General features: G+C 31.8%; 1 protein-coding gene across 7 annotated transcripts; it reads right to left on the bottom strand.

Annotated features, from left to right (window-relative positions):
• Window positions 1-409: 409 nt before the first annotated feature.
• LOC110996487 (PHD finger protein 14) lies at window positions 410-14,900 on the bottom strand. 7 transcript variants are annotated; one of them, XM_022264164.2, is made up of 21 exons: window positions 14,762-14,900; window positions 14,527-14,691; window positions 14,323-14,459; window positions 13,776-13,884; window positions 13,309-13,437; window positions 13,136-13,218; window positions 12,555-12,709; window positions 11,636-11,788; window positions 11,181-11,296; window positions 10,469-10,587; window positions 9,384-9,569; window positions 8,709-8,911; window positions 7,556-7,674; window positions 6,549-6,717; window positions 5,520-6,249; window positions 4,922-5,029; window positions 4,306-4,377; window positions 3,814-3,873; window positions 2,793-2,914; window positions 949-1,057; window positions 410-796 (listed from the first exon to the last, which is right to left on the bottom strand). In XM_022264164.2, exons 1-21 carry the CDS (start codon window positions 14,769-14,771, stop codon window positions 776-778), a joined length of 3,075 nt encoding a protein of 1,024 aa, XP_022119856.2. In that variant the 5' UTR covers window positions 14,772-14,900; the 3' UTR covers window positions 410-775. The 7 variants fall into 7 exon arrangements, with proteins under 7 accessions (XP_022119856.2, XP_022119858.2, XP_045489824.1 ...); XM_022264166.2 differs by having other exon boundaries at window positions 6,549-6,696; XM_045633868.1 differs by having other exon boundaries at window positions 7,556-7,665.
• Between the last annotated feature and the right edge of the window lie 45 nt (window positions 14,901-14,945).

Below are 14,945 nucleotides of genomic sequence, written 5' to 3'. Positions count from 1 at the left end.
GGCTCCGTATTATACTAAACTCAAAGTGCAAGCTTCTTGAAAATGTTCCTGAATTATTTTGAAAATGTCTGTCATTTCACAAAGGAAACCTGTTTGAGGACCGCGGTCATAAAATATTCTTTTATCTATACTAATAATATAAAACGGAGATTTTAGATTTTTTTCATTAGGAAAATACGCTCCCTGATCCAGTTTCAAAATAGCGATAGTATTTTAGGCAATGAACGAGTATATTTTTTTTATACAGAATGTTTAGGTTTTATACCTTTATTCTATTATAACTTCATATTATAAATCTTTTTTGTTACGAACTAATGTCAAGAATAACTGGACCGATTTTGAAAATACCTTTACTATTCAAAATTATTCCATAATTTTAAAATATAATAATAAAAAAAAAAAACAAAACACGACTCTTAATATATTTTATTTGACACAGAACACAATGTAAAGTGTGGCCTCACATACATAAAATAATTGTCATAAATTTATTATCACTTATAAAATACAAATGAGAAACAACTAGAATATGCTAAATGTAAGTAAAACACACGATGAATCGATAATAAAACGACAGTCGAAATTAAAATGGTTTTACAATGTTCGTATGCATGCACAGCCTGGCTCTAAATCGCATACAAAAAGTATAGCAAAATTAATGAACACCTAAACTACAAACAGAATATATTCAGAACATAATTCCATAATACAATGCAAAAAAAATATATGTATAGAAGCCTATTCCGACACTCCTTTTCATTCTTTGTAACTTATTCTAATTGTTATCTTCCAAGTCCTGTAATTAAAATTAATAAGTGTTAATATATATATCTTACGACATTTATGTTTTTCCTTATCTTGTGTTTAGACGTCTTCTACGATTATATTTTGTTATAATTATTATAAATTATTCCAATCAAAAAAGAGTTATACATATGAAATACTTACAGTAGGATCACAATCGGCACAATGCCAAGAGTATCCGCGCTTTTTAGGGTTCTTGTTCAAGGGCGGCTCCAGACATGTGAAGTGATACCGCTTCTGGCACTCATCACACCTATACACAAAAATAAAAAATATTACCGAGCTTCATTTGTCATTTCCCATAGTAACTAGAAAACTGAATTAAATTGAGTTTTGTTACCACGATTTTATAATAGTTTTCCATGCACGTGTCATTCAACGTCAACTGTCATTTAGACACAATTTGACAGCAGAAATAAAAGAAAGTTCTAGTAAAAACAGCGCAATTATTATTATATTAGTAACTCAACTTAATTCAGTATTCTAATTATTGTGTTTCAAACTAACTATTCCGATGTCTTCGAGTGTCAACCAAACGAAATACTATTTTATCATCTATCAATTAATCATATACATATTGACAATTTAATTCCGATTTAATTATGTAGTGTAATTTTTTTAATGTGTTTATAAAATATACCATGTTACTGCTATTGATTTAATTTATTTTATTAACAAATACAAACTATATTGCGTAGATACAATATTTAAGTGTTGTTAATTAGTAATCGTTACTTGTATCATTTGAACCACTATCCGTTTGGATTTATGTATACAGATTAATTATAACACCGTTACATTTCCACAGATAAACAATTCTTTAGGAACACTAGGCATTTAGTAACAAAAACGGACATAATAACAGAACTGGGTAAAGCAAAGCTTTTGTTACAAAGATGAATATTCAGCGCCTTTATTCGCTGAAAACATCCATCCATCGGACAAATACGTAAAAATTTTGTCTAGAGAAAGAACCCTTTAAAACAGCCTTTTTATATTACAAATTATATTTTGGTATCGTATTGAATAAGCTAATGTACCATTATAGCCAGTAAGGGTAAGTTTAGAGCGCCTCTCATGACCTCATATTCTCCCCAACATTGATAACAGGTCCTCGGTTCGATAACCGGCGATAATTGCTTCGGGTTGATGACATAGAAGGCTGTGATAACCTATACTGTTGCAACGAAACTCGAAGAAAATGAAATATTCAAAACAAATTTTTCGCATTATTGTTACCTACAATGTTCTTTAGAAACATTATTTAAATACGGCAGCCTTGACATAATACAGACTGACAAAGCAAATACATAAACATAATTAAATTATAAATCCAAGTGTTAAGATAAGTAACGACGTAACTCGGTTAACGCACGTGACTGAATTTATATACACATAATAAAATTTATTTTCAGTGAGAAACAGGGAAGCGAGCAACCGAATGAACTTGGCTTATAGGTCAGAGAAACAAGGACGGACCAAAGGAGCCAACGCGATTTAAAGGCAGGCAAAAAATAAAAATTTAGAAGAGGCCGTCTTTCGGTAGTGTCGCAGCTCAGAATAACAAAGCTGTATATCATTCTATATATTGTATATTTCACGTGGACTAGATGTGTAATAGAAAATGGAATATTAACCAGTCTTGTGTTAAATTGTAAATTTGTTCCAATTTTAACCATAATTTAAGCATTATCGCAAACAATACCTAGAATCAATTTGCTGTCGTAAAACAATACATACATTTATGGAAAATTTTGAAACGCTTTGCGCGCTTATATTCAACCAAATAGAATACGTATAAAACTATACAAATGACATGGAAAGTCGAATTGTCGAAATATATATATATGACTATAGTAAAATTATTTTTATTATTATTCTCAGTGTGAATAGCCAATTTTTTATTTAAAGGTTAGATTTTAAGACATGTGAATAATTGGTTTGTTTTTTTAATGTGTAAATTTAGTATAAACATTTTAGACACCAACCTTACGAGATCCGTACTGTCCCCGGCCTGTTGGCATACGTCGCACTGAGTTAATGGATTAACAGCTGCGACGGGCACAGGCGCGCTGCCGCCGCTCCGACGCACGCGGCTTTCACGAGACCGCTGTTGGACAGGGTCATAGTATTAAGTGCTCTTTTCTCGGATCCGAGTGGAGCGGGGCCATATTAGCGGTGCCATCCACTCGGATCCGTGCGTTAGTTTATTTAAACCATAGCTATCCTATAAAAGAAATAAAATAAAGAAAGGTTTTAAAGAAATAGTAACATATTCAGTAATTAAACTGATTTTGAATACGTTATACCATAAATGTGTGTACCATATCTGAAACTACGGAGCCAATTCTTATGAAACTCGGACTGTTTCCTAACTTAGAATATACCTAATTTAAATCATCGCTATATAACTTTTGGTCCCGGAATACATATATCACATACCGTACGTCAAACTAAGAATCTCTTTTTTAGTTTAAAAATACACTTGAACTTAAGTAAAAAGAGTTTAAAACACAATTATAATTTATAACTTTTAAGAATGTTACATTAAAAAAATTGTATAGTGAAATGGCTGTATAGTTTGTTTCATGTAGATCGACATATTTATGTCAAAATGTTTAAATATAAACAAAAATGTAAAATATTTTTGTGAGTGCGTGTCGAATGTGGTTGACTATGTAGTCAGGATGTAGTCAGGAAATGTTTCCTGCAGCAATTTATCAATTTCGCGATAAAAAATCTGAAATTGCAATCAAATGTATTTTCATAAACCTTTTTACCGATTACCGATTCTTGTGTTTTAACTAAAATACTAAAAAAATACTTTGCGATGCAATAAAATTTGCAAAATATAGAAAATATTTTACTCCTGAATATAATTTAATTTAAATTAAACTTAACATGGTGAAGATTCTTAGAAACCGTCTAGAATTGGTTGTAACATTTTTTTTTGCTATCCGACATTTATCCTACTACTGCATGCCAGATTTCAATTCAGCAAAGCATTACCTTTGGTTTTGTACTTGCAACACTCGTCGCTTCCACTGTTTCCTCCGATTTGCTTGGCAGCTTGCATATATTTTAAAATTTCAAATACTACATACATCTTTCAACTTTGTACTATGTACTAACAAATTTTTCTCTCAACAATGTGAAAAGCATCAAACTCCCTGCGATATTATCTAAAGTCGAATCGCAATGTTTGGAAGGTATTTGGCTTCTTATTTGATTAGATATTTTTTTATGATAACACTAATATACAAATACAAAGGCTATAAATAGTACATGAACTGAATTTCACGTTAAAAACCAAAATTAAGTATGAATAGGACCGGTTAAAAAACCAGTTTTTTATTCCATCGTCAAAACCAAATAATTAACAAAAATTATAAGATTTTCTTCCAACATGTAAATGAATTTTAAATTGAACAAAAATAAAGGTTTAAAATCATTTATTTCTTAATCCAATTAACTATATTCGAAAGCCAACAATTAACTTACAGATGTCTCTAAAGGATCTGGCATAACGACTGTAGGCGGTATTGGAGCTTCCGGTGTCTCTGGTTCAGCTTGCTGCAATAAATTTATTTATTTATTTATTTATTTATTCATAAGAAGATTCACAGCACAATACAAAAATAGATGAATATATACATAACAACATGGGCCAATTATAAATCTTCACAAATAGTTTAATTTAAATGAATATATATAACAAGAAGGTACCTAAACATTTCAAAAAAATTTAGTGTTAAACAAAACAATAACAATAAACAGAAAAACAGAATTTAATTTGTTGACAATGAAAATGAAGTCAATATATTTCATTCATTAGTATGTTATTATGCGCATACGCAAACTGTTAGAATATTTTTTTATAGAACAGGTGGCTAACGGGCAGCAGGCTCATTTGATGCTAAGTTATACCGCCACCCATGTACTCTCTCAATGCCAGAGGGTTTGCGGCTGCGTTGCCGGCCTTTTAGTAAAATTTCGCTTTTTTCCTTTTCCATATACTGATGCAAAAACTGGCTCAATTTTACATTGATTGAATAGGTCCACATCTAGACCCTATTAGCATTAAATATTTCAATTATTGAAATATTAATCAAAATACCTTGGAGTGTTTTTTAACAGGTGGTGGCGGCGGGCCATCATTGCTGTCAGTTGGGACGTAGAACATTTGTGTGTCTAAGGAACCATCTGGCTTTGGGATCGGCTTAATCTGAAAACAAATACATTTTGAACATATACTTTTATGTAACATACCTGTACTGCAAAAACAGTTTGAGGCATATGTCTGTCTCTTTTTAGTGTCGCATTTAAGTTTGAGTTTAAAACTTTAATAATTTCAGTTTTTATCAAAATTAAAAATTGAACTTAAAACTTAACAATTAAATTGAAATAAAAAAATAATTAAAAGGAAAGTCTCAATGTACATATTAATTATATAAACTTTTAAAATCATTGTAGTATTTATAAAAATTAATAATTGATATTAAACATTAAAATTACATTCGTCTCAATATCTAAAAATCAATTTTTTTGAAAGTTTCACTTCTATCACATGTGTATATTTATGTGTGTATTTTATATGTGTATATTTAAGTGTTTGTGTATTTTAGTAAGTAAAAGAAGATCGTTGAAAGAAAGAAATTTATTTACTACTACGATACTACTTTGAATACTACTTTCCAATGCAACCAAATATTTACCTTAATTGTAATTCTCGGATGGGGTTGTTCAGGATTTTCCATATCTTGAGTCTTCTTCTTTCGTTTATGTTTATGTGACTTAGATGGAGATCGTAAGAGATCTGGCGAATATCTCGACCTGTGCTTTTCCTTTCTCCGTTTCCTATTCGCTTTGAAATTAGCTATATCCGACGATAAATTTGCGAGCGTACTCTCAATAGAACTTTCAATTGCCTTAGAGTCTCTTTCTTTCGAATCGTTGAGTAATGCTGAGAAAGATAGATTCTGGTAGGTTTCGTCTTTCTTTGGCGGCGGCAAATTCGCTGACTCGTTTGATTGTTCATTGTGGGAATCGTATGGGCTGTCCGCTACAAGCGGCGTGATCGACATTAACGGCGTGTTCGTTAGTATCGGCGATGTGAAACTACGCTTATGTATTTTCTTGATGTCTTCAGAATAATCCTTTTTGGAATTTCTCTTCTTTTTGCTTTTCACTTCATCATTTCCATCGCTACTGAATTCGAAAGGCTTAATTGTCACTTTTATAGGCGATATATTTTCGGTTTTCGGCTTTTCTTTGTGTTTTTCAGATTTTTGTTTGGGTGATGGTGAACTAGGTTTGGAGTTGGGACTGTGTGGTTCTGTTATGATCGCCCCGTCTTTGCTGTACCGAATACGTGATCTGCGAGGTACTTTCTTTTCTAACACCTCAGGTTCCGAATCAGACGTTTTGTCGCATTCTGAGCATTGCCTAAAGATGAAGATTACAAAAAAAATATCTGTTAAGTTATTAATTATTACTATCAAATTATCAGACAGAGTAAAATTAATTATAAGTATCAGGCTTACGAATTTAATAGTAATTATAAAAAAAAACAAAAAGACACATAGAGCCGAAAACTCGTGTACGAGACGGCCATTTTTTCGGTATGTTACATATGTTAGCAGCCAAATCTTTACTTAAGACCTTTAAGACTTCTTATATGATGAGTCTCATAATGAGGAAGGACATGGAACTTTTTGGATAATGCGGTCACTGGAGATGCTTACCATCCATAAAGCTTGCTCTTCTTGGGCGGTCTCTGCAGCGGCGGCCTCAAGCAGTGCAAGTGGTAATGGTGATGGCAGGTATCGCAGGCAGCCATCAGGTGTTGTTCGCTGCTACGCGCGCACACCGCGCACTCGCGGGCCGCCACGCCTGTGTCGGACATGCGGGAAGCTACGCATTACATACATATTTCAATCAAAACTTGTATCATTTCCTGTATTAATTAAACGCCTACTTCGTTGCTGACCGTATTCATTAATAGGCGATTAATACGTTTACGTTTGCTGATGCTAGCGTTATTTTTGGTGACTGTACGTGTACAAGTTCTCAACTTTCATATGTAAATAAATATTTATGAAATTGTTTAAAGACCATTTAATAAAAGAAATATGAATTAATACAGTCAGATGCATTTTTAAAGGGAACTAATAGTTTATTTTCTATTTTTCTTTTCTAACCAAATATTCATTAAAACTTTTATAGGTATACCAGCAAATAGTTTTACAACATAATTTTTAAATAAAATAAAGTAGCGTTACAAAATATAAATGCACAAAGAAATAGCATAGTAGTATAATAAGTTTTATAATATCTTATATCTTTAAACGAGCAATTCTTGTATATATATATATATATATATATATATAATTGGAATCTCGGAATCGGCTCCAACGATTTTCATGAAATTTAGTATACAGAGGGTTTCGGGGGCGATAAATCGATTTAGCTAGGAATCATTTCTAGAAAATGTCATTTTATTTGTGTTTTATCAACTTAAACAATAGAATTGCTCGTTTAAAGATATCAGTCAAATAAAAACTTAAATATGAATATAATTATCTTTATTCGATAATTATATTCATATTTCATAATTTTATTAGTATGTAATTCGTACTTCAATAAAATTTCCAAAAAACACGGTCATCCAGGTACTAAAAATATTATACGCCAAACGTACGAATATAGAAACGGTATTTTATAATAAAGTTTTTATGAATGAAAATCATACCTTGTAGCGACGTCGAGAGCACTTTCCCATGGCGAGCGTCCGGATTGTCGCTAAGAGGAAAACCAACGCCCATCTTAAGTGCAGCCGCAGTTGGCACAGACATTGACCTGCTACCCAACCTTGTTTACAGTAAGGAGAATGTCTATGGTCACCCCCTCATATCTAACTCATACCATTCATATGAAACTTTATATCTAAAATCCACTAATTACATTGAGAATAGAAGTACTTCTAAGACAGTTATATGTTAATATGTTTTAAAATTTAAAATTGTATATTTTATACCATATAGTAACAATGGTTATATGCATTACATTACATACCATTTCTGTAACTATATAATAAAGAATACGTGGGTTTGTGTAAGACGAGTGGAAGAAAGAGAGAGAGAATATATAATGTTATATAATATAACAACAGTGGACCAGTCAAATCTCAAGTAGTAATAGGTATATAATATAGATAATTGTTCGTGAACCTAATATCGGCCCGACTAAATTGTCTTATTTAGTTAAACTCTTAATTATTGTAGAATTTTAACTAAAGTATTAAATGCACTTTGTTTTTATTTTGGAATTTACTTATTTAATTAATAAGTAAATATTTAGATTTACCTTTTTATAGATAAGCATAAAAAATACATAGTATTTTATTTTTTATTGCCCTCAAATGGGTCAAATTCGTGCCTTTTTGGTGGAGAACTTTTAAAGTAGCAACACTTATGTAAGAATTGTACGGAAAGAAAAATCAGAGATATTAGTGCTTAATCCGGAGTGAAGAAAGCTCCCGCCTAAACATTCTAACCAATCCAACCAATAGCAAAGCTCTCAAAAATAACATAAACAAAAGTTTAGTTTTCAATCATAGACAATGTGTGGGTTATATGTGTAAAGATAAAAAGTAAATAATACTGTTGACGTAATCACCCCCTATAGAAGGCTCCCTCGATACTGTTGACTAAGTTTTTATACCATATTATTCCAACTTATTGAAATCTCAATTATAAAAATGTTAAGTAATGTAATGTAAAATCAGGTCTAATTTAATGGAAATATTGTCGCCTTTAGCGTGCTCAGCCTATAGCAAATCTGTTTACAGAGTAACCCTGCTGGCTTAGTTAATATGAATAGAACATTTTAAACATATATCATACCGTTTCTGCAACTGTTGTGGTGTGACCTTAGGCGTAGAGCGATGTATTACAGGCGGAATTAACGGCTTATGTTCCAGAAAACTGGTAGTAGACGGCGGTATCTTCATCTTTGGGCAGATTACTGATAACGAGTCGTATAGCTTTTGCAGGCTTTGACGGGTACTGTAGAGTCTCTCGAGAGTTTCCGTATTCTCATTTGTTGCCTGGAAATTTTGTGAAATATTTAAAATTCATTTGTAGGTATGAAGAATTCATGGTTGCCTTTCGCACCTATTGTTATTATTTTTTTGTGATGGTAAAATATTATAACTAGCCTAGTTGGTATATAAAAACAACAATTTTAATAATTCTGGTACTAAATACTTTTCTATATTCAATTCAGACTTCTGTCACTTTTAGAGTCGATATCTAAGCAAATCTAAAAAAATCTTCACGATGTTTTCATCGTACAAGCATTAAATGCGTATATAGAAAAAAGTTCATTGGTACCGGGATTCGAACCTACAACCTTTGGGATAAGAGCCAGCTAGAGCCAAATCTTCATAAACGTAAAAACAAAATAAAATCTTCATAAATGTAGATAAAAAATAAATAAAATATATAAGAAATAGCAGTGAGAACAATTTAACAACTATTTAAAAATATGATTATTTATTAAATATTTAAAAAAAATACCTCATCATAATCCGTACGAAGTGTTTCATTATTAGCGAGAAGCGTTTCGTTCTCCTTCGTGAGTCTCTCCAAAGATCGTCTTAGAGACGATACTCTCGTATTCCTTTCTAAATAGTAGCCGACAAACTCCACCGAAAATGCTGGAGGCACATGCCAGCGACGGGACACATCTTTCAGCGCTGCCATCTACAAAAAGGTTTATATTAATCTCCAATACCTAAGGTTACGTAAGCACAAAGTAACGTCCTGTAAGTCAAAAACGTTTTTCATACTGGTCAAAGAAGGCTAAAGAAATTCTAAAGCGTCACACTTAAATCTAATTTTAAGAGCTGTCAATCCATTTTTCTTATATAAAGAGTGAATTCCTACCGCAACGACCGGCAACGCACCCACTAACGGGTATGGATGAGCTGAGATTCCCTTTTAGGAAGTCCCGAAGTTCGTTTTCGTATTATATATTTAAAAAAAGAAGTTTGGGAAATTTGACAGCGCCTAAACGAAATTGTAACTGGAGACACGAGTTAAAAATTGCTACGGGATTTCACTCACTCCCTCACTCACTCACTCAGTCACTCAGTCACTCACTGACCAACTCATTGACTGACTTGCTTACTGACTGGCTTGCTTACTAGCTTACTTGGTTACTTAGCCAAAGATGGAATACATGATACATTTTACTAGAAATGATTTAGAAAAGGAAACAAACAAACAAAAAGTATTTAATACATTTAACTAATTGTGATTTAATTTATTTAACTAAGCCTAAATTGGTTGGATTGTGTGATGGTGTAAAAGTGTGGGTATGTACGTTGCTTTTTCCGTTCGAACATCTAGATCCTTCCACCGCATTGGTCTACCGGGTTTTCTTTTCCCACCAGGTTGTGCGCTCTGTACCTTGGGATCCTGATGACCCCCTATGTTTCATTTTATCAATCGGACAATATTGGCATCGTCCAAGATGTGATTATGTTCTTTAATTAAGCGAAACGTACCACATCGTCCTCACTTTTATTATTGATTCAAAATGTATTTAAACCTAATTATCCTCATTTTTATAAAAATATATTAATAAATGAAAATCATACCTGCGCATCTTGGAACTCGAGAGCATGCGTATCGATGCCCATACATTCAGCTTTGCGTTTGAACTTTCTCATGGCGGATGCACTACTATACAACATACGAGCCATTTTCTGAGTTGGTACTGAAATATACCACATATATTTTAATTAACACAAGAGTATTACATGGAAACTCTATCCGTTCGCGAAAGTTACCAAACGATGGAAAAGTTTATTAATGATAAAGATTATTGGAAAACATTATAATTACCTATTAATTAGTACTATGGACCTTCAATAATTTAAGTAATTAAATTATTGGGGCAATTTTTTGGCTGCTGTTGAATCAAACCAAATCTGAATATTATTTGAACAAAGTGAACACAGAAACGCTTTCAACAAAGTAGTAACCGCGGCTTATGAAAACCTGCAATGCCAGGTGCAGCAGGTATGTTTCCAATTTTTGAAAATTTTATACCTTTGGTAGGCATTCTATGTACTACGTTTACATTTAATTTCAGTTCAAAAATCATGGTCGTGAATACTACACTAATTTAATAATCGTAAATTAATTACATTTCACCTAACAAAAACTATAGTGACTTTGGCTTTTGAATTATAGTTGTATATTCATAGCTTTATATAACTTACAATGGACAATAATAGAGATTAAAAGTCGCCCCATTAATAAGTGCTGCTAATTGAAGAATATAAACTGTAAAGGCCTTATACTAACCCCAGGGTGGATTTCTATTCTCCTTTTGTTGAGCATACTTCCTCCTATACTTAACAAGTTTTCTTTGAATCCTTAATTTAGCCTCAGTACTTAATTTTTGTTGTAACTCCAACCTCCTATAAACGAATCGGGAAAGTTATTTTTTTTTATAAAGACTACAATTTATGAATATAGATAAATAATATTATATATAGAAAAATAAATTTGAACTCTTATTAATTAATCTTAATCTTCCGCCTCCTTCTGTCAAATTGTGTTTACGCTGTGATGAAAAGATACAGATAAGTACTATTAAATTGAAACTGTGCAATTGGATTGATTAATATATTTCATTTTAATATAGAACTAAAGACCATATAAATATCAAATCTTTAGACTCAATTCATTCGATATCAATATTTAAAAAATTTACAATTTCACACTGTACAATGAATAAATTTAGCTAGATAATATACCTTTTCTCAGTTCTCAACTGCAAAGCGAGCCAATTGCGCTTTCTCTTCTTAACCAACGTTTTATCGGAATGTAGACGACAATGTGCGTAGAACGGATCTGCTTGTTCCACTTCTTCTGAATGGGCCTCGGCCAGTAAACCAGCGCGTTGACCGCTAAAAATATCATAATACTTTATTTACGTGGTAAAAAATATAAGGAAATAAATAAAAATTAGACGAAGGATTCACCCGTACTCTGTAACTTCCAATAGCGTCAACGATGACGTTTTCGTATGCGTACGTTGTTGTACGAATATCGCAAACCCAGGAACACGCCAAACTCATTATTAGGATCGGGTTTGCTATTGGAAGTCAAAAAGGCCTAGTTTGTTCCAGTTAAGTAAATATAGTTTAACCTTAGTCAATAATTTATTTAGGGTAAATATTTGACATCATAATTAAATAATTTAATTACAAAAATTATTGTAAAATATAATTACCAATAAAAACAAAACCATAAAATCAGTAATAAATCTTAACAATGAGTGAATCAGGCGGCCTTATCGAGACACTAAGCAATCCGGTAACCCGTTTTACATGGAATGCTATAAAATATGGAAATAAAACTGATTTAAGATATTAAAAACGCAATTAAAACCCAAAAAAAAAAATATCCCCATTTTGAAACATCAAGACTGCTGCCACAAATTAATTTACTCCGTACCAATCACCTATCCAATAAATCTAATAATGCACTTCCTAACTTTTTTACATGGCTGACGCAGAAACCGTGCATGCCAAGAATGTGAAAAAAAAAGACATATATTTTACCTCAAAGGTAAAACATGTTGCTAAATCTCCAATGCATTATTTAGATAACATCTTTCTGAGATTCATTTCGAAACGAAACATTTAGTTTCATAAAAATAGTTTCACTTACCAAGTGACATGAAAGAATGTCTTGCAAAGTCCGGCATCACATTCTACGCACACGCCCGTCCTAGCGAGCGTTGAGTCGTCACATAAGGCGCAACTACGCGCTCCCCAACGAGAGTATGCCATTTCAAATAGCGTCACCCCAGATAATTTTTCCACCTGAAAATAATTTACGTATATAATAATATATAATAATGTAATACGAGAACTTTAAGTGGTTTTGAACTCTCAAAAGGAGAGGGCTGTTCAAGTATTACGTTAGCAGATTTACTGCAATTTATCTCCCAACTATCGTCAGCAAAAGTAAACTCACAATGTGTGGGTAATATGCCTAAAGAAGTAAATAACTGTTCACGTAATCACCAATTAAAAAAATCAAAGAAGCCTATAGTGCTTACATAATACTTAAACGGCTCAAAAGCAATAAATTCTTAGGTGAGCAGCCTAAGATACTAAAGATTAATGTATAATTTTTATAAGTATATAACAATATTACTCTATTACTCCTTATCATACAAAACAGATTGAAAATAACCATGGAATTAAGATACTAATTTTTAAACATATAAACAGATTAAATAATACCTCCGAAAATGCTACTCCAGGAACATATAGAGCACACACCAAGTGTACCCATGCACCTACTTCAGTTTCTTTGAATATTCCACCTGAAATAATAGTTTAATGTTGAAGTATTACTAGCTTTACTAAACACATCAAACTCAGTATAAAATATAATAATAAAAGTAAATCAGAACCTTTATTTGGGCATAGTTCACAACTAGGATCGGTCACTCCAGCTTTACATGCCTCACAAAACCAGGGCTCAGTTGATGCCGAACTTACAGTACTTGATTCACTTGTCACATCCGAAACACCATAGCAACCTATAAAATGATAAAATGTCTATGTGTATTGAAAAAAATATGTCCTAAGTAGCTTTAAGGTTATGAATTTTTTTAAGCCTATTATTAAGTACCTTATAAAACTTTTAAGAATTAAAATGACATGTATACTTTATTTACAACTTTAAATAAAAAGTTATATAAAGCATACATGTCATTTTCTTATTAAATCAAAGATAGATATCAAGTTTGCTGTTTAAATTTACTTAGTAGCTATTTCAAGTTTCATGACAAAAATAGTCCTATTATTTTTAATATATTCCATAAAAGAAGTATCATTATCTATACAATAGACCTTATTTATTTTAATATCTTATCACCTTCATGCACAGTAACACCACAGCCATCACATTCAACTATTTCATTGAAATCATCACTTCTTGATCCCAAGCAACCTGCACATATCATCATGCTGGCTAAATCAGGAATCTGAAAAATGTATTCAATTTCATCATACAGCATATTAAATAGATATAAAATTGAAAATTTAAAAATTTAAACAGTGATTGCCTGGAATAGATCACTCAAAAGAGCCTTCATTTAATTGTATTATATATCTGAATACACCAGTGTTAATAATTAAACTATACAAAAACATTGTACATATACTCCACTAGTAATAGTAGTTTTCAATACAATTTCCCTTCAACTTTTAGTATTTGTTTTCATATAACTCCATAAATGGTCTTAAGGCCAACCCTTATTTTCACAATTGCAGCAATGAGTACTTTATTGATAAGTAGGTGAATTAGTAATGTGATTTATTATTTAACCAGACATAGCACCCATTATGTCTAGGTAGAACATAGAAACTAACAGTGCCAAACATCAAAGTCTTGATGGTCTAAGCTATAAAGATATACTTACATTAAATTCTTTCTTAGCTTTTTCAAGCAAATCTGTAACAGACACCTCTTCGCCCAACTTCGGTGCTGGATTTTTATATCCATTTTCCATATCAGATCCAGATTCTTCATCTGAGCTACCACTGTTTGCACCATTTTCTAAAAATATATATACTTTGTATTTTTTTCTCTAACGAACTAATAAAATGAGAAAAAAGATAGGTACTTCTTCCATCGTCGTCAGAATTTATGGAATAATCGTCGCTGTCTTCAGGGTGATCTTCTATTCGAAAATCAGAATCATCTGAACTTTCACCTTCCCCAAGATCGAAATCCAGCAAGGATTGCGGTTCCACCGGCTTAACCTTACGTTTTGCAAGAACTCTGCCTTCTGAAAAACAATAGGAACTTAAAAATCAAATTATCATAACTTAAGTTGGTAAATTATTGTGATAACTTACGATTATTCATAATAACATATTAATAATTCTAAGTTATAATAGAGATAATGTACTTATAATCTGATTTAAATCATAATAAATTGATTAATTATTTTATTAAAAACATATACATATTTTCAATGATGCTTTCAAGTTTAATTTGACGTTTGTGACAATGACTACTGACGTTTGATAGATATAGTAT

The sequence above is a fragment of the Pieris rapae genome, chromosome 2, assembly GCF_905147795.1.
Source record: "Pieris rapae chromosome 2, ilPieRapa1.1, whole genome shotgun sequence".
NCBI lineage: Eukaryota > Metazoa > Arthropoda > Insecta > Lepidoptera > Pieridae > Pieris > Pieris rapae.
Note: the sequence above shows the minus strand (reverse complement) of the source record. Positions and strands in the feature narration are given on the sequence as shown.

Bases quoted from the DNA above. Each gene is read 5' to 3' on its own strand.
- LOC110996487 (XM_022264164.2), bottom strand. The intron at 11,789-12,554 runs GTAAGTGAAACT...TGATATTTTTAG, and splicing joins ACATTCTTTCATGTCACTTG to CGGTCAACGCGCTGGTTTAC. The intron at 7,675-8,708 runs GTATGATATATG...ACTGTAAACAAG, and splicing joins CCACAACAGTTGCAGAAACG to GTTGGGTAGCAGGTCAATGT.